At 43.2% G+C, this 20,040-nt stretch overlaps 1 protein-coding gene across 1 annotated transcript in view; it reads left to right on the plus strand.

Moving 5' to 3' along the window:
• LOC124553252 (protein piccolo-like) overlaps positions 1-17,025 on the plus strand; it is a 137,071-nt gene extending 120,046 nt beyond the window's left edge. Inside the window, exons 21-24 of the mRNA XM_047127139.1 lie at positions 1,301-1,583; positions 3,022-3,235; positions 5,290-5,576; positions 14,085-17,025. Of these exons, the coding sequence (XP_046983095.1) occupies positions 1,301-1,583; positions 3,022-3,235; positions 5,290-5,576; positions 14,085-14,108 (808 nt within the window). The 3' untranslated portion in view covers positions 14,109-17,025. The remainder of the gene's footprint in view (positions 1-1,300; positions 1,584-3,021; positions 3,236-5,289; positions 5,577-14,084) is intronic.
• The last annotated feature ends 3,015 nt before the right edge of the window (positions 17,026-20,040 follow it).

Below are 20,040 nucleotides of genomic sequence, written 5' to 3' on the forward strand. Positions count from 1 at the left end.
TTTTATACACTGGCAAAGAACTTCCTGGCACTTTACGAAACATAATCCAGCATAAAAGCAATGTGTTTTGGAAATATCTTTGATGCAACATCAAGTATACTGCACATTTGAGTATTACAGAACACACACACATACACTTTTTCCCCAGGCAAAAATACAGTATGCCCAGGGTGAAAGTACATATCTTCCACGTTAACTGCATGTATTACTATGAGCAGACCTCAAAGTTCTGATTTCGTCCCCATGAACTTAAAATCGCTTTCTCCATTTTTTTCCTTTACTGCATGCTCAGTGCAGAGATGGAATAATGTTGGGGATAGGCTGCAATCCTATCTCAATCTCATCTGAACTGCTGTATCCCTTTTAAAACCCCTACGACTGCAGTGTTGTGGTTTCAGTGCAAGTTGTAGGTAATTTTTGACTCCCTGTGTTTACTCATAGCTACTGTAAGAAATTATTGGGCATGTGTTCCATACAACAGGACCAGATAATCCGACTGTAAATACGAGGGTAATCCCAAAAGTAAGGTCTCCTATTTTTTTATAAGTACATAGACCTATTTATTTCTACAATGGTTAACATCAGTTTACGGCTTGAACATTTAACTATTTTTGACACAATCTCACTTTCTGTCAATGCATTTTTGTAGATCCTGTGGCAGTTTTTGTACGCCCATATCATACCAGCTTGCCGCCATGCTGTTCGGAAAGTTACGAACCTCTTCTTTCACCTCGTTGTCGGAGCTGAATAGCTTTCCGGCCAAATGTTCTTTTAACCTAGGGAAGAGGCGATAGTCACTGGGCGCCAAGTCAGGACTATAGTGTGGGTGGGTGATTATGTTCCACTGAAAGTGTTTCAGGAGAGCAACGGTTTGCCAAGCTATGTGTGGGCTAGCATTGTCATGGAGAATGGGTACGTCCTTCAACGTTCCTCTTGTCCTGTTCTGAATTGCCCGTTTGAGTTTTTTCAGAGTCTCACAGAACCTGTCAGCGTTAGTTGTGGTCCCAGCGATTCAGCTCAAACTACAAGGTGAAAGAAGAGGTTCATAACTTTCCGAACGGCATGGCGGCGAGCTGGTATGACATAAGCATACAAAATCTGCCACAGCGGCTACAAAAATATATTGACAGAAATGGTGATTATGTCGAAAAATAGCTAAATGTAAACCATTGTAGAAATAAACAGGTCTATGTACTTATAAAAAAAAAAATAGGAGACCTTAGTTTTGGGATTACCCTCGGAACTCGTTGCCTTTACCGGTTGCTGTCAAATCACTGACCAATCCCCATCCGGCCGACAGGTCGGACCCCGCGGCCGCGCGACGGGACGGTGCCGCCCTGACGATGCGCATCATCTCGCACACGACGGCGGCTCCCTTCGTGAGGCAGGGCACGACGAGCGTGACGGTGAACGGGGACGAGCGAGTGGTGCCCGTGGTGCGAGCTGTCGAGCTCAAGAAGTCGGCGTTGCAGCAGGTGGACAGGAACGGACAGGTCGGCAGTGGGGAAGAGGAGGAGAGGTTTGTCGGCGTCAGCTCGCTCGCCAAGAGGTTCTCCGTCCTCGGCGACAACACCGTCGTGCAGGTGGGTTCTAGATACTCGTAGTGTCGAACTACTGTTGTCACAGCCACATTTTAAGTTCATTTACCAGGTGTACCTGTATGAAATTAGCGTTTTTTTTTGTTTTTTTTTGTGAAAATGAAACACTAATTTTGAATTGAAAAGTAAAAACATTTTATTCAAAGTACTGACCATTGCTTTATATACATTTTGACCACCTTTCTGGCAATTTGTGGGCACCACGCCAATAGAAATGTTCGTCTTTTGAAGCAAAACAATCAGACACCCTATTTTCGACTTCTTCGTAAGAATCGAAGTGTTCCTCAGCCGGTGTGTTTCCCATTGATGAAAACAAATGGGGGGTGGGGTAGCAGCTCCCAGCCAAGTGTTTTGATTGTATCCTGAACCAGTTTTGCTTTGTGTGCAGGTACATTCTCGTGTAAAAAAATTACCTTGCCGTGTCTTCTGGCCCATTCTGGTCTTTTTTCGATCAATGCACAGTTCAGATTGATCATTTGTTGTCTGTAGCAATTAGTATTCACAGTTTCACTGGGTTTTAGAAGCTCACGATACACCACACCTTTCTGATCCCACCAAACACAGAGCACTGTCTTCGTGCCGAATCGATCTGGTTTTGCAGTCGATGTTGGCGGTTGTCCCGGATTAACTCACGATATTTCCCGTTTAGGATTGTTGAAATAAATCCATTTTTCATCGTCAGTAACAATTCGATGCAAAATTTATTTTCTTTCGTGTCTTTGAAGAAAAATTTGACAAATGGTTTTTCAGTTTTCCATCTGTCTTTCATTCAATTTGTGTGGCACCCATTTTCCACACTTTTGGATCTTTCCCATAGCTTTCAAACGGTCAGAAATTGTTTGTTGTGCAACATTTAGCATTGCTGCTATTTGCTTCTGACTCAAAGTATCATCTTAATCCAATATTGCTTGCAATTCGGCATCTTCGAACTTTTTTGGTGGACTTCCACATTCTTCATTTTTTACATCAAAATCATTATTTCTGATCCGTTGAAACCGTCTTTTGCACATTGCTTCTGATAGAGCACGGTCACCGTATGCCCCGACAAGCATTCGATGCAACTCTCTAGCACTTTTCTTCAAATTAAAACAAAAAATTAATGCGTTCCGCAGGTCATTACTTTCTGGTACAAAATTCGACATTGTTTACACTATGAAAACGTATGATGTTGTTTGTTCCATGACTTGATGTATACTAAATATCTTTGACAGATGTCATACCGACCAAAAAAAAAAAACAAATTAAGGCTCGTTCACAACAAATGTTCCCTATCGACACATTTGTATCTTAACGCTCATTTCATACCGGTACACCGGGTAAGGTGTAATGGTAACAATTCACCCACTGTCATCAAAAGGCAAACGAACACACGCCCGTGTCGAGTAGAGGGCCCGAGTCACTAAGTGCCGCATTCGCTCCACAGAGGCGGAACTCGGGGGTGAGCAGAGTGGCACGGCGACCCGTCTCGGAGCTGGTGACGGCCTCGGATGCGGCGCTGGCGTCCGCATCCGTATCGGCGGACCCCGTCGGCCCGGTTCACCGGACGGGCAGCTTTGCCAGCCTCGTCTCCGCCAGCAGGGCCAGCCAGCTGGGGCGCTCGGACAGCTCGGACGACACCAGGATCGGCTCCTCGGCAGGTGAGCACTACTCTGGGGAGGTGGCTGCCGCTTGCACCTCAAATATGCTCACTATTTTTATATTCTTGAATTCAGCATATTTCGTGACAGTACTCACTTTCCCGTTGATGTTTATAAGATGATATTTGACTTTTTTGTGTTGGCTTCAGTCGTCTAGTGGAAGTACGATTCCATAATGCCGTTTCGTCGGCTGCAGAAATGTCCCGGTTCGATGCGTTTGCCTCATTTTTGGTGCTTCAAATACCATTTTTCCGAATATTCTTTCTTCTTGATGTTTATATAAAACAGTAGTAGAATAACTAATTTTTCTGGTCACTTGCAAATTATTATAACGGGGACCTGTACATTGTTCCACAGTCGTACACAGAGTATTCACTGCCGACTGACTACGGTCGAGGACGATTCCAGTGTCAAAGACATTTCACACAACACACAAGCTTCCACTTGTAACCAGTCTCTTTAATATTATTCGTCACATCTACTAATCTATATGCTGTCACTCTCGAACATATAAGCAAATTAGCATAAAATAAGGCAAATTACAATTCACAAAAAATATTCTGACAAAAATATAAGAAAACATTTACAACCTCCCTCATTAGATTTGGTATCGACAAATCCAGTAGAAAATAACCCATCTCCCAGATCCGTAACACACCGGACATTATGGCTGACTTGACTCATTATAGTCCTCATCCTCTCCAATGTAAAAATAAGAGTTACTTTAATGACAGAAATAATGCTACACACCATATAGTGGAAATGTTGAGCCACAGGGAGGCACAAAAAAGACTGCTAAACAAGTAAACTTCAACCAAACAGCCTTCGGAATTAGACCCCCCCTCCCACCCACCCACACACACACCCACACACACCCACACACACACACACACACACACACACACACACACACACACAGACAGTGGTCAAATGTGCGCGAGTCGCGAACGCACACGCACGTGTGTGAGAGAGAGAGAGAGAGAGAGAGAGAGAGAGAGAGAGAGAGAGAGAGAGAGAGAGAGAGAGAGAGGGGGGGGGGGGGGAGGGAGGGGGGGGGAGGAGGTTGCAATTCAGAAGGCTGCTTTGCTGAAGTTTACTTGTTTAGCAGTCTTTTTTTGTGCCTCCCTGTGGCTCAACATTTCCACTATATGATGTGTAGCAATCTATCCTTTTCATGATGTTGCCATTACTCCATCCTGTGTTTTCCATTGTTTAAATTAATCACATTTTCTTTCTACGTTTTGATTGTACATCATCTTGAATGTACTGCTATGTTGACCATTATTGTCATTGTTCCTTTCTGAATAACTTGTTTCAGTGTAATAATAGTTTTTCAAGGAAGGTAGGAAAAAGTAAATAAAAAAAATGAAAATATAAACACAAATACCAATGCCGGAAGACAGTGCGGACAGATCTGCATTGTGCCGCCTCTATACCTGTCCCTTTTTCCCCCTAAGGTATGTCTATCTGCTCCTGGGATTGGAATGACTCCTTACCCTTTCCCTTAAAACCCACATCCTTTCGTCTTTCCCTCTCCTTCCCTCTTTCCTGATGAAGCAACCGTTGGTTGCGAAAGCTTGAATTTTGTGTGTGTGTTTGTGTTTGTTAGTGTCTCTATCAACATACCAATGCTTTTGTTTGGTAAGTTACATCATCTTTGTTTTTAGATATATTTTCCCAACGTGGTATATATTGCACAAACACCCTGTTCCTTCAAACAACCTATAGTATATGGGAATATTGACGGCATTTGATTTTATCGTCGGTGAAATTTCATCTGCAGTGTGTGGATATAATGAAAATTGCTAAATTCTAGCACCCAGAATGCTCTCTGTGACGTAGAACTTTACACACGTGCATAAGAGTGCACGTCCCAGCTTCAGATTCACTGTACTTGCACAGTGACAGAAATTTTGAACTTTGTCCTGCATTCTCTATAATTCCTGTAGGTATATTACTTTGCACTAAAGTTACAGGCATTTGTAACTGCTATGTTTATTTTCAGCTGTCTCACATTTAGTTTTTCAGCAGATCGGTCACTCGGCTCGTTACAGGTCTGGTGTCACAAAATGGCCTCGTGAGTCCTACGGCGAAGCAGGCACCGGTGACTGTGTCCGCCGCACCCAAGGGCTTCCCTCTGCCTGTCGTCAAGGGCTTCCGGGTGCCCGGGGCCGGAGCGCCGGAACCCAGAAAGGGCATCACGCTCGTCGCTAAGCCCAAGGTGGGCGCGGGGGCGGCCCCTTCTGCGTCCGCACCCGCACCCGCGCAGAACCCGCACGAGCAGCTGATGGCCGCCATCAGGGGTTTTGGCGGCACTGGAAACCTCGGGAAGCAGACCCAGGTACACGGCACATCAGTTATCTGTACAATTTGTAACCTCCCTCTCGTGCTGTGAGTGAGTGTAAGGATTGACATTTTGCTTTGGAGGCCTCACAAATATCTGTATCAACTGCATTATTAGTCTGTTCTTTCACTTCAGGATGAAATCGGAGGTGACAGTGTTACAGGTAACCGGGTTGCAGTGGAAAAGGATGGCAGGACCAATTGAGAAGGGATGATGTTAACACTTCAAACATTTACTTTAAAATTACAAAGTCACACCATACTTCGTCACTGATAACCTAACACCAATACTCGGTACAATTATCCAATACAGCATAACCACTTCTGGTGAAATTGTTTCCCTAAGGACAGCAGTATTTAAAAAACCATACTACTGATAGTAAAAATAAAAGATCTTGCATCTTAAAATTTGAATGTTTGGTGCAAGGCTTTCACATATTGTTCGCTCTTAGAAATTTCGGTTACCTTAATCTGATGTGATGTGAACCTGTAATCGACACCCTCCACCCGTGGGTCTCGCATATCTTCTGTTAGTACGGGCCTGGCCAACACGGAGCCCCGAGCCTTGCAGTGTTTCTTCCCTTTGTGTGCTGCAAGTTGATCTTTCTGCTGTTCTTTTTTCTCTCTCTAACTTTCCAGTGGATAGTCTTCCCGGTGCCGATGGTGCTCGGATCTGGCTTGTGTTTTGTACACTCATTTTCTTACTTTCCAGCCTTGTACAACTTTTCAATATTAACTGTATGGTAGTCTTGTGTTTGACTTGCTACTTTTCTAAATTTCTACAGAAATGTAGATAGTGTAGGGAGTGTCACACAGCCTGGCCTATTTTCCACGTTTGTTCCTTTATCTCTTTGCACCCTTCTTTCTTGCAACGGTACTACAGCAAAATCCAGTGTGGTGACCATTGGTGGGGGGTGGGGTGGGGGGGGTCTGAGGACTGTCGTCAAGTAATTGGTAGCCTTCTGACGACGCAGGGGTACCAAAGCTGGAAACTCCCCATTCGAGCCGAGGAGTATGTGCCCGTCGTGGCTGGGGTACGGGGCCTCTGGGCAGCGATTTACTGGCCAGGTAAGCGTTGCCATAGCTGGGTAGCATCTGTGGGGCCCTTTGGAGTGGGTGGTACTGTGGCAGAAGATATGCTGGTGAAGTCAGTTAAGTTTTCTTTTGTTGGTGGCTGAGCAGCCCCAGCAGTCTTTTTCTGGAGCTAAGACATATTAAAATGTAGACAGGTATGACCCCCAAATCCTCTTTTTCCTGGCTGTGCAAATGGAGGAGTGTAGGGCTCATAGAGAAGGCGAGAAATATTCCCCCCAATACTTGGGTTGTTCTCAGATAGACGAGGATTCATCTACTTCTACATCTACATTTATACTCCGCAAGCCACCCGACGGTGTGTGGCGGAGGGCACTTTATGTGCCACTGTCATTACCTCCCTTTCCTGTTCCAGTTGTGTACTGTTCGTGGGAAGAACGACTGCCGGAAAGCCTCCTTGCGCGTTCGAATCTCTAATTTTACATTCGTGATCTCCTCGGGAGGTATAAGTAGGGGGAAGCAACATATTCGATACCTCATCCAGAAACGCACCCTCTCGAAACCTGGACAGCGAGCTACACCGCGATGCAGAGCGCCTCTGTTGCAGAGTCTGCGACTCGAGTTTGCTAAACATCTCCGTAACGCTATCACTCTTATCAAATAACTCTGTGACGAAACGCGCCGCTCTTCTTTGGATCTTCTCTATCTAGTCTGTCAACCTGACCTGGTATGGATGCCACACTGATGAGCAATACTCAAGTAGAGGTCGAACGAGTGTTTTGTAAGCCACCTCCTTTGTTGATGGACTAAATTTTCTTAGGAATCACCCAATGAATCTCAACCTGGCACCCGCCTTACCAACAATTAATTTTATATGATCATTCCTCTTCAAATCGTTCCGTACGCATACTTCCAGATATTTACAGATGTAACTGCTACCAGTGTTTGTTCCACCATCATATAATCATACAATAAAGGATCCTTCTTTCTATGTATTCGCAATACATTACATTTGTGTATGATAAGGGTCAGTTGCCACTCCCTGCACCAAGTGCCTATCCGTTGCAGATCTTCCTGCATTTCGCTGCAATTTCCTAATGCTGCAACTTCTCTGTATACTATAGCATCATTCGCGATAAGCTGCACGGAACTTCCTTTTCGACTAGAGAGCCTTTGTTCTCAATTGAACATCTTGAGGGCAAGTTTGGGGAAGTGGCAGCAATTTCAAAAATTAAAATGGCTCTGTTCAACATAAAATGGCCTTTCATGCTCAGTCACAGGTACTGCTCACCAGTATAATGCCCCGTAAAAGTCATATTCCACTGAGGTATCCTTTTACAGGCGTGTCCAGTGGGGACCGAAAGACAACAGTGTGTAGTGGATGCCAGAGTCTTCATCTCAGCCTGTGAAGGTGACTCGTTACCAGAGACGGTCGAGGCGACGGTGTTTCGTCGTGATGTCGAGCCGTATGTTCCTCCTCCTGTGCAGTGCTACAAATACGTTGAGATTTGGACACTGTCTGCGACAGTTGTGGCTGCCAGTTGCACAGGAATGTTCCTTGTGCCCATCCTTCCACCTGTATCAGCTGTGGAGAGCACCATGCCCTTCTTTACCAGAATGACCATTTTCAGACGAGAAAAGAAAATCTGAGAATACTAGACTCACCTGCCCTCACGTATCTAGAGGCCGAGAAGACGTACGATCGCCTACTTTCTACACGTACGGCAGTGACGTACGCTACTACTGTGACGACATCGTACTCTTTAGTTACTGTACCGTGGCCCTCCGTGTCTGCTACGTGGAGCCCCTGGGACCGCCAGACTGCACCCGCTGCCCTGGTGGTCGGTGCCCTCCCCAAACTGCTTCCCGCACACCCTCTTCTGGCGGCATCGATAGCCCGTCTGCTGGGTATCTCGGTGTCTGACCCCCGGCTGGAGAAGCTATACCCAACTGCGGCATCCCGTACCGAGAAGGTATCGTCCCTCTGTATACTCCTTTCCGGGGAATCTGTTGACCTGCGACTGGATGCCACTCAGTGACTGAAGTAGCCACAGGCTGCAGGTTCATGTTCCTCCTCTGTCCCAGAATCGGTGGCAGATGAGCCTTCACAGATCTGTGATTCATCCAAGGACAAGAATGAAAAGACTTAGTCCTCCAAAAACAGGGAGATTCGACTGCCCCCGTACCGCCAGACCACACGTGTTCCACCTCAGTATCTGAGGCAGCATTCTTGGTGGCCCCTGTGGGCTCGGATCCTCCCCCAACCGTACTGTTTTGAAACACACTTGTATCGACGGTGTATCTTCACAACCAGTGGCAGCAGGCAGCACTGAGGCATGACGTGCCTCCTTGGTCTCTTCACGTCCCTACTGGGTACTGATATTCTGATCCTCCAGTGGAATTGTAGTGGTTTTTTCTGTCACTTGGCTGAGCTGTGACACCTTTTGTGTGTGTCCCACTACTGAAAGCGGGTAAACGGACCCTCAGGATGAACATCTATTGCCCAATTAGTCTCACTAATGTTCCCAGCAAGTTGCTCGAACGTGCAGTGAGCCGACAGCTGTGTCTCGAGTTTCGGGCTCTCTCGGCTCCGTCTCAGTGCGGTTGTAATGCTGACAGTTTGGTCTGCCAGGACTCTGCTATTCGGTCAGCTTTTGCCCGGCATCGACATCTTAGAGCTGTCTTTTTTGATTCGTGTACGGCTTAAGACATCATTTGACACCACCACATCCTCACCACCCTCCACGAGTGGGGCCTTCGGTGCCATCTTCCAATTTTTGTCCGAACCTTCTTCTCTCGCGGTACTTTCTGCGTTCGAGTTGGTGCTTCCCACAGTATTCCCTGTGTACTAGTCGATGGGGTCTCACGAGGCTCTGCATCGAGTGTTCCCCTTTTTCGAGTGGCTACCGATGCTCTTATCTGCAGCTGTGAGGCTACAGTGTCACCTTCCTCGCATGCTGATGACTTTTGCACCTACTGTTGCTCCTTAACTGTGGATGTCGCGTAATGCCGACCGCAGGGTGCTGTACAAAATGCACAGTCCTGGGCTCTCGCGCACACCTTCGTGCATTCTGCCACCGAGACACGTGTCCTGCACTTCTGTCACTGTCGTTCTGTCCTTCCCCGGCCACAACTCTACCTAGAGGACCGAATGGTGGATGTGATGGAGTCGTATTGTTTCCTGGGATGGGTGTTTTTGGTACCCGGTTTACGTGGCTTTCTCATCTTTGTCAACTTAAACAGATGTGCGGGTCGCACCTTCGTACTCTTTGCCATCTCGTGTGTCAGTAACATCAGCTGGGATACATACCGCTCTACACTTCTGCAACTCTACCTAGGTTGGATCGTGTCGTGCCTCGATTACGGTGCCTGATGTAAGTCTCGGCACCGCCTTTTGCGGATGCTGGATCAGATACACCATTGTGGGGTCCAACTTGTGACAGGTGCCTTTTGGATCGGCCTTCTGAAGGGCCTTCTCGTAGAGGCAGGCATCCCTGCCCTACAGATAGGGCATTGACAACTGCTGCTCATTTGTGCAATCCACATTAGTTGCTCCCCTGAGCATCTGAAGTACCACGTACTTTTCCCCATTTAGGGGGATCCACCTCACATGACAGGTCTGGAATCGCGATCTCTGTTCGAATAGTATGTATTCCGAACTCCATCTTTCTCCAGTGTCACCACTTGTCAGCGAGAAGTTGTGTGTGTACCTAAGGAGTATACTCCGTACTCGGATGTACCTCGACGTCTCCTTCGGACTGAACGACTCGACAGGTCCTATGGTCCTTCAGCACCTGTGCCTGGATGTCACAGACGCATTTTCAGGCTCAGAACGGTAGACACTGACGGCTCTACTGTCGACAGACAAACTGGTTTGGCCTACAAATTTGCGAGATACACTCCCTGTCGAACATATACAGTGGACTAGCCCTCGGCCGTGTCCATTCTTGCACTTAATCGGCAGTGACTCCTCGAGTAGTCTTCGGGCTGTCGAGCAGCGATAGCCTGCGGCCGTTGCTTAAGACTGTCTGGGATCTCCCGTATGACCGCAGGCTGTGTGTGGAGCCCCGGTCACATCGGGATCTCGGGTAACAAACGTGTCGACCGGTAGGCCGAGTTGGCTGCCTAGGTGTCAACTTTGGAGACAGAGGCCAGAATCGGACTTCTGGCCAACCGTACGCCGACAGCTGTCGGAGGCTCGGAATGTGGATCGGTGTGCCTCTGTTCCTCTGAATGCTAAAGGACACCACAACTGTGTGGCAGCCTTCCCACCGTGCTTCTCGCAGGGAATCTGCTGTCTCTTTTGGCTTCACACTGGCCACACTCGGCCAACTCAGTGATTGCGTCCTCAGACGTGAGGATCTGTCCCACTGCCGGTGAGGTGCCAGTCTCGCAGTGGCCCACATCCTACTGGATTGCTCCGATTTGACCACCTCATAGCAAAACCTTAAACTTGCTTACATGTTACATCTGGTGCTAGCAGGCGACACTGTAGTGGCCAATTTGGTTTTGCATTTTTTCTGTGAAAGTGTTTTTTTTTTTTTTTCTCTTATCTGGCAGCCGCTCGAGGGATCGGACTGGTGCCCCGTCGCCCTACCCGAAGGGCTTGGGGCTACCCTTGCTCAGCGGTCTGGCCTGACTCCTGCCCTTCCCGAGTTTTTAGTTTTTCTTATTCTTTTACACCTGTTGTCGGTCAACAGACATTTAGACATTGTTCTCTTTCCTGACATTATATTTGTAGTTTTCTTGTGGCAATGGAGGATTTCAAAGCACTGGTCAGAAGCAGAAGGCGCCTCTCCAGTTCTGTGACGTGTCCTGAGGGACTCCAGCTTGCTTTTTAGGCGTGTAAACTCTCCCACCTTCACCATTGTACCCTTCTCTCACTTCTGCTCACTTCAGTCTCGAGGCTTTTTCAGTTCTCAAATACAATGGAGGCCATTGGGATTTGTCTTTTGTGTCCTTCTTCTCTGGGAACTATTTACAGTTTGACACACAATGGATTGAGGGATTGATGACCTCTTAGTGTGGTCCCTTTAACTCCATCAGTCAATCTATCCATCTGTCCATCCTCCCATCAACTGCCTCCTTTCTTGACTTAATCACAAGGCGGAATGAACATAATCAAATTGATTACTAAATTTTTAAGCGTACGAGAATACGTGATAGAATCTGCAACTGAATATACAAATTTGGTTTAAGACTGTACAAGACTCAACAGTAAGCAGACGATTTCAATGTCCGTACTAACATTAGTTTTGATACAATTACAGACGGTCTCGACGATCGGTCTCTCGCACATCTTGTCCGACAATATACATTTTCCATCTGTCTCACTTCACGTAAACATGAAACAGTGTCAGCTCTTACACCTGACACAGTTTAGTATCAGAGACCAGCAATAAGTGTTTAGAAGACAAATAGCTTCAACAGTACCTCTCGGCTACACAGTCCTCGTGTGGCTTCTATCGATGTAATTAGTGAACGACGAGACGACTGACACAGTGATGACCCTCTCCTCGTGAATTTCTTTAACACAACTCATCTGAGCCACCGTTTAGTCTCTTAAGTCGGAGGCTTCACCAACCGCAGAAGACTAGGCTTTAACCACAAGGACGAGCAGTACGATACCGACACACCGTACGTTAATGTTTGACAGAGGTGATGAGCCTACTCTATTGGCAAATGTCAGTGCCTTTTGCAAACTTCCCATTAGCTGTGCAGCTGCATTTAACACTGCACATATCTGGCCATTTGAGACACGTTACGTGCACTGCTGTTTCCTTCGAGTCACCGTGCCTCTTACTTTCTGCGTACACGAAGTTAACTACTCTTGTCAGTATAGTTCGCATCGAGTAAACACCTGCACAATCGTTCGACTCCCCACTTCCCAGACGAGTGCGGGTTCATGGAGTGAGATGGTGCAGTGGTTAGCACACTGACTCGATTGTTCGAATCCACCTCTGACCATCCCGATTTAGGTTAGCCGTGATTTCCCAAAATTGCTTCGGGCAACAGTCGGAATGGTTCCTTCGAAAGTGCATGGCCGACTCCCTTCCCCACCCTTCCCTAATCTGATGGAAGCAATGACCTCACTGTTTGATCCACTCTTCCCCAAATCGACCGACCGACCCCGGGGTTCCTTCTGTCTGCGTGCACCTGTCGTCTCTCTCGACGACTTCCGATCTTCCTCCTTCGGAGCCTGCCTGTTCCGTAGATAAACCCCTTTCCTCCTCGGAGGAGTTTCACATATGTAGGCAGAGCCGGGTTGGCTAGCGCCGACTAAATCGTCGTGCCGTACGTAGCGCCAGAGGAACCTGGGCTCGTGTGGAAGGTGGAGAGCTGAGCGAGTCCACAGGTGTTTACTTGATGGCTGCTATGCTGACAACAGCGGCTAGCATTGTGCGTGGAGGTAGTAAGAGTGAGTCAAAGAAGACAATATAAATGTAAACATAGTCCGTAGCAGGCTGTAGTGTAAAAATCTCATTTTTATTTTTTTATTAAGCATCTGGAGGTTGTGGATCCCCACAAATACAAAATTTAAAAGAAGACAATGATGTAGGTAGTACGTCTCGTGGGGCCAAATACGTGGTGTTAAATGCAGCTGATGGGCTAATGGGAAGTTTGCAAAAGGTACTGTCAATCGCCAATATTACAGGCTCTTCATCCCGGTCAGATATTAATTTAAAGTGTGTCAGTATCACACTGATCGTCCTTGTTGTTGAAGCCTTGTACTCTGTGGTCTGTGAAGCCTTTGACTGAGTATTGTTTGTACTTAACCTGCTATCATCAGTTTTTCTGTCGTCAATCAATATCGCAAATAGTGCAGTAGTCTAGTTGACGATTTCTGGTCAGGGAGAATTCTGTGGTTTATTTTTGGTACAAATACATTCATAAGTAATGTAATTTCTTGTGACAATATTTTAGTTACATTTTTTTAAAATTTCTATTCTGTTTTCATCATATCAACATAATACACATTAATAGGGTGCTTCCAGATGTTTTGCCGAGTTGTCGTTACCATTTTATACGCAATATTTTGACTTCCCGATGTTTTTCTGAGTTGTCGTTTCCATTTTGTATGCAATATTTTGACAACTGACTTGGCCGATCAGTTATTCCAGGCAGCGAGGACACCTAACGACAAAACTTAAAACGCCAGAAGAAAAGTGACACGGTTGTCAGAATATTGCGTGTAGAATGGAAATGACAATCTTTCAGAAGTGCAGATTTAATCTCTCGGAGGCATTCTGAGAGTTCACGTAAAACATTAATAAAAACTGCCATACTGGAACTGTCACAAAAAAGAGCTTCGAATAAATTGACACGGCTGGAGGCTCGAAAAAGTTTCAGTAGTTTATTTTGCTGCGAGACCGTGCATTCCTACAGCACCTATACATATTTTATGATTTTAATTCCTTTTGTTGTCATTAGAAATGGATAGTTTATTTCATTTTTTGTGATCTTCATTTTTTAGAATGTTGCCGAGTGCGAGAGTTGAGCAGTCCGCCGCTGCAGCTTCCTCGGAGATATGTGACAGAACAGCATGGGAACTTACTGCATTGCAGAGGCCTCCCTCTGTGTTAAGAGGACGATCGTGCAAGTGAGAGACGTCAGATGCTGAAATACCGAATGCAGTAGACAGAGATGACAGTGCTGCTCCCAAAAGCCTAGGTGTGAGTCGAGCCTGGTGCCTCCTGTGCTGGGACAAACACAGAGACCCGGAGGTTGTGCCATTGAGAGCAGAAAATGCACTGCACAACATTAGTCTGTCAGTTCCGACAATCGGAAGAGTGTTCGGTGTTGGGTGTATCGAACTGCACGGTGGTGATACGTTTGTGAGTGTGTTTAGGCTGCTGTGTGATATACGTGCAGTATCTTTGTTGTGTGTATGTATGTATTTTTTTTTCCTTTTTTGTGGAACTCTTTAGTTTTCAAGGCTGGAAGAGAGACTGAATGTGTTAAGAATCTGGCAGCTTTCAAATGTGACGAATTTTGCCCTCATTCTTTGTAAAAGAAGCTGGAGCAGTGTAAAAGTTTCTGTCATTTTTCTCAAGTGACAAAATGTTCACGACACGTGAAGGGATTTTGATAGAGCATTTTCTGTTGTTCTGAAAGAGATTTTCAGTAGTGGGACACATTTGTTGTTTGGAGGAATCGGGAATTACGGTGACGACAGTGTGCCCACCTTTCCTCGACCGTTCAGAATTATTAGTACGTTTGTCGAGGAAGGACAACTTCGTAGGCTGTACTGTGCTGTGGAGTGCTTTGTGTGCTCAGTAAACGAAAACTCGAGGGCATTTTTACGTGGAACGGATGAAGTGAATACCGTGAAAGGAATAAGGGTGCATAAGGCACTCCGTAGTTTCCCTCGTGTCGGAAATGTGCCTTTATTGCATTCGTTCCGCTCGTCAGTTGATCGTTAGGGGTGCACCGTACTAAAGTGTTTGGTTGCTAGCAAAAGGGGAAGCCTCGTCTTCGAACAGCTTATTTAATTTCTGGTACAGTCACCCATTCCACTTAATCTGCTTTGTTTTAGTAATGTGGGACCAATTACTTTTCATATTTTTGTTTTAGGAATGATAACAGTGAGTGTTGTAAATGGCAGTGATATCTAAAAATGAAGACTGCATTTCACAAAATGGCATCACTGTGTTCATAGACACAAAAGTATTCTTTCGTGTTTGTGTGTGTTTTATTGGAGTTGTAGAAGGTGAAATAATTTCAAGATAATACACACACAGTTAACAGAAAAGAGAGCGGAACCCATCAGTTTTTTCTTCTCGGGTGAAGCAGTGGGCGTAAAATAATTTGTTGCAGTTTTAGGACGAGAAAGCAGATATTATTTTTGCCTCGTGTGTGTGACTTATATTTTTGATATGTTATGTAAAGGACATTTGTATTGAAAATGCTGGGATTTAAAAAAACCAACTTGGAGATGCTAAACGTTTTTCTACTTAAAGCAGGGAGGACTAGAAAATTCCCTTATTGTTCTTTTGAAGGAGATACCTGTCACTTGTTATATGGATGTTTCATGCTCTAAACAGTCATTACTTTTTAAAGAAAAACGTAAATATATAATCAAATCAAAATATGTTGTATTGGAAAGAAAGGGTCATTTATGTAACAATGGGATTACTTTTCATTGTATTCTGATGATTTCTGTATTCATGTATGCTATCATGTTTGGGTTTTTTGTTGTTAAAGTGTGTAATCAATGCTAATGGAGAAAATTACATATTTATTCCATGGGGTTTGTTTATGATATTATTATCCACATTACGTATTAATGTTTGTTATTAATCAGGGGCATTTTATGACTGTGGAAGTGGCTTTTGTTATTTATGTCTAAAATTAATTGTATGTTCTTTGTCTTTAATGGAAAAGAAGGGAGAGCACTGAAGTGGTACAGGTGCAGCATTGAAGCTGTGCAGACGTGCTAATTCTCTCAAGTTTTAAACGATTTCGGATCTTCATAGAAAACAATGTTGAAGAGCACTTTTAGCTCTTTATTGAAACAAATTGTTTTACATTTGGAACTAAATGTACTCTGTAAACAATAGGATGGTGTGTTTCCCGGAAGCACTCACCTGATCAAAAATGGTCGGTGCCTTCAGTTTACTGTTCAGTCCGTGGCCTCTTATGATGGCCATTTTTTTCCCCCTTTTGCTCCAGAGCCAGTCGGCGCAAGTCTTGTGCTAGTCATATATAATTTTCTCTTGTGACGAGATGCACATGTTACGGTCATGCAATTTTCCTCTTGGTGTCATGTGGGGCATTTCCTCTTCACGTTTCTGTCAACGCTGTACAAAAAAAAAAAAAAAAAAAAAAAAAAAATTCAAAGGAATATTTACACTTTGTCATGTATATTTAACTTCCTATATTTATTGGTAAACTGGTGTGTCAGTTTATAGCTGAATGTTCTGGCACATAGTTCTGAAAGAGTTAATGTTTTTTAGCTTATTCTTTCTTCTCGTTGTCTATTCCACTTCTCCAGTGACCTTCTGTTTCACCATCTCCCACCCACATGTGTGTGGAACTAGATTTTTTTTATATACACATATGTTAGCTCACTTGAGCTGTGATTACCCAATGGGGATGTTGTGATGTGGCTAAAGTTTTGTTGAGATGCTCTGAAACTGTCTGTACCTTGCTAGATCGTTCTTAAGTCACTCATCTTCTTGTTCCTTTGCTGATTCTGTAAGCTGTGTCATCTCGTCACAGCCCTGTGTAACATGTTGAACTTTTTTGTTTTCATTCTTTGTTGTAAATAACATGCATATACATTACAAATTATCAGACTGTTTCTATGATTATAATTATGTATCATTATTGTAATTAATTCATTATGTATGTATCATCACTGAAGTGTCAAATGTTTTTGTTGTGGTAAAATAAATAGAAAATTATATTAATAATAGAGACTTGTTTATATGAAACCTTTGTAACTGGCTGCTATAACCTCCCTTACCCTCTTTGTTTCTTGCTGGTGGATTAAACCAGTCTGCAATTGTCTCGTGGTCTTACTGTCAACTCCCGTATTTAAAAACGGAACTTGGCTAAGAGGAGCAGTTACAATAGTTCAATATTTTCTCACTAAGAGAAGTTAATTATTTTCTGCTTATTGGAATTTGTCTTTTTTTCCATCATCAGTCATTGTTCTCAATGGTTCATATGCATAGGAAATATTTCCTTGGTGTGAGTGGTCTTTTGGTTCTGCATTCTTTTAACATTGCTCTTACAAGTGAAACATGTCAGCCTTTTTTTTATGCTTAAAATTTGTTTTCCTCTTGTGATTCAACAAAAATTCTGCCATGGACATGTTACCACTTTTGCACAGTTTTACGTTATACACAGAAATACCTCTACCTTGCATAGAGTCCAGAATGGACAATGATCAGGACTCACAACTGACATTCGAGTAGTTCAGTGATTGACAATGCTTCTCACTCATTTTCTTACCTTTCTTTCATTTGTAATTACCACATTAGTTTTCCCCATGTAAATAATTTGTTTTGCACACAGAGAATTTTAATATAAATATCATTAAATTTGTACAGCATTGAATTCTGTAGCATACAAACCACCATTATGAGTAATTTATGAAAATATTTGAACTTCAATGGTTTCATATTTCAGACAATTGAAGAGATCAGCAGATGATACTGTTAATCTGCTAGAGTGAATTTTGAGTTATTTGATGCTCTATGCCTGGTTAAATTCGAAGACAAGAACATAAGTGCAGTACGACAAATGGTTTCCACAGAAGACACTTTTTCCTATTGGTACATGAGGGATTACTTGTTACCACTATGTAGTGCAATTCAAATGTACTATCAGACTATTTTTTATTAAATTTCTTCCACAGATCTCTACACTAAAAGGTTATCACTGCTTCAGATGTAGATGAAATTAAGAGTAACAGCTATACACTTACCAGTTTTTACAAAATTATTCTTTTTTAAATTTCAGTTAGCATAATAATTACATATAAGATACAGATCACATTTGGTAATAAGAAGCACAATTTTTATCACATTAATTTTCAAGTGGTTCTAATATTTCAGGAAATGTTAATGTTTCAGTTGTGTACATATAAGAACGTTGAGAGATGCCATATTATCTGTATGTTTCAAATGATTTTACGGATTTTGGTGAATTTTCATACAATGAAATCAGTTAAAACGACAACTTGGCTATAACGTCGTGATTTCTGTGGTAAGGCTATGTTCCTTGTAAGGAACACACTTCTCACCCTTGCTTAATACAACAAATGTACATGTGTGTATGCAGTTTTAGCTGGGCGTGCTGAAAACTGTTGATGTGCACTGTATCGCGTAACTTTTTGAAAATGCTGTTAATTCATTCAATGTTATTCCTGCTGTATGAAATGGTTTTGAAAATACTCTTTTATGTTTGTTAAAAGCCATGGCTAAATTTTCTCAGGGCGCTATCACCAGAAATATCATACGTATCCCATCATGAAGACATCTGTCTTACTCACAATGGATTAAAAATCTTTCTTTAATATTGCGCGATAATCCATTAAACACAATGCTTAATTTTTTTTTTTTTCTATGAGGCTTGATGCTCCAGGATAGCTGTCTATGTGCAATGGCAGTGTAAGCATTTCTATAAATTCCAGTTAATAAAAAACTGTACCTTTGGCCTGATATGAAATGGAAAATATTAAAAGACACCATTTTCCATTTATTGAGATTATTCTTTTTAACACTTTTAGCATGAAATGACTATTAAAAGAGCTTATATCATTTTTATCATTAATAGCGTCACTACAATAATGAGCCTACACAAAAATGTCCAGGGCAACATTTAATTATTATATAACTAAATCTTATTCAGGAAAGGTACTCACTACTGACAAAAACACATTTTATAACCAGTAGTTTCATATATGTATATATAAAACAAATTAATATTGCTACATATACCGTGCTACACATACCGTGAACATTAAGCGTCTGTCAGCTAGAACGTCAGAATCGAGAAGACAGTGAAACAAAAAACGCTCATTCTTTTTATACAAAATGGACAAATATCATGATTATTTCGATTCTGAAAGCGCAGATCAAGCTTCTTTATTGTTGCATATTGACGTATTTATACTCATCTTTTACCGGAGGCTATGCTATAAAAGCCCCCTGGAATGCCATTTGCGTAGTTACATACAGTGTCGCAAATGGCATTCCACGATAGCATATTTCCGTTGATAATGTATGTGTCCAAACAGGTGATGATAGACATATTTGATCTAATCATGGTATTAATATATTTTAAGTTTGTCTGCATCCAAACAGGTGACGACAGATTTATGTGATTTGTTTTATTATTATTATTGTTATTATTGATTGAATTTGTCTGCATCCAAACAGGTGACAACAGATAATTATATTAATAAGTTTGAAGTATGCCTGCATCTGAACAGGTGACCGCAGACACATGTGATTTCAATAATTAGAATAATACAGTTACTTCCTTGTAGTTCTTGCACATGGATGAATTTTACTCTAAAGTTGAGTGCAGTCTTTTTTACTATATTTCCTTTTAATAATTTGTTTTATGCTCTCCCATTTGGGTAAAAGTCACTGGGAAATGTAGGGAAAATTGGGGCAGAGCTATAAAGATTGTACTTTTATTCAACATTTAAATACATAATTATAGATACAAATAATTTCAATTCGGTCTGTCGTCAGAATTTTTTACAAAAATTAAAGTGTTCGTCGTTAATTTTCTTCTGTGGTAAGCTGGTGAATTGGTAAGGGAGTGGATGCCGGATTGTGCCCCCGACAGCGCGTACTGCAGATTGTAACGTCACCGAGGTGAGCGATCAGCTGACGTGCGACAGCGACGACCCGCACACACTGTGTACTGGACGTGTGTCGTCTTCTACCGTCCTCACAGTTGTTCTCTGT

The sequence above is a fragment of the Schistocerca americana genome, chromosome 11 (assembly GCF_021461395.2).
Source record: "Schistocerca americana isolate TAMUIC-IGC-003095 chromosome 11, iqSchAmer2.1, whole genome shotgun sequence".
Lineage (NCBI taxonomy): Eukaryota > Metazoa > Arthropoda > Insecta > Orthoptera > Acrididae > Schistocerca > Schistocerca americana.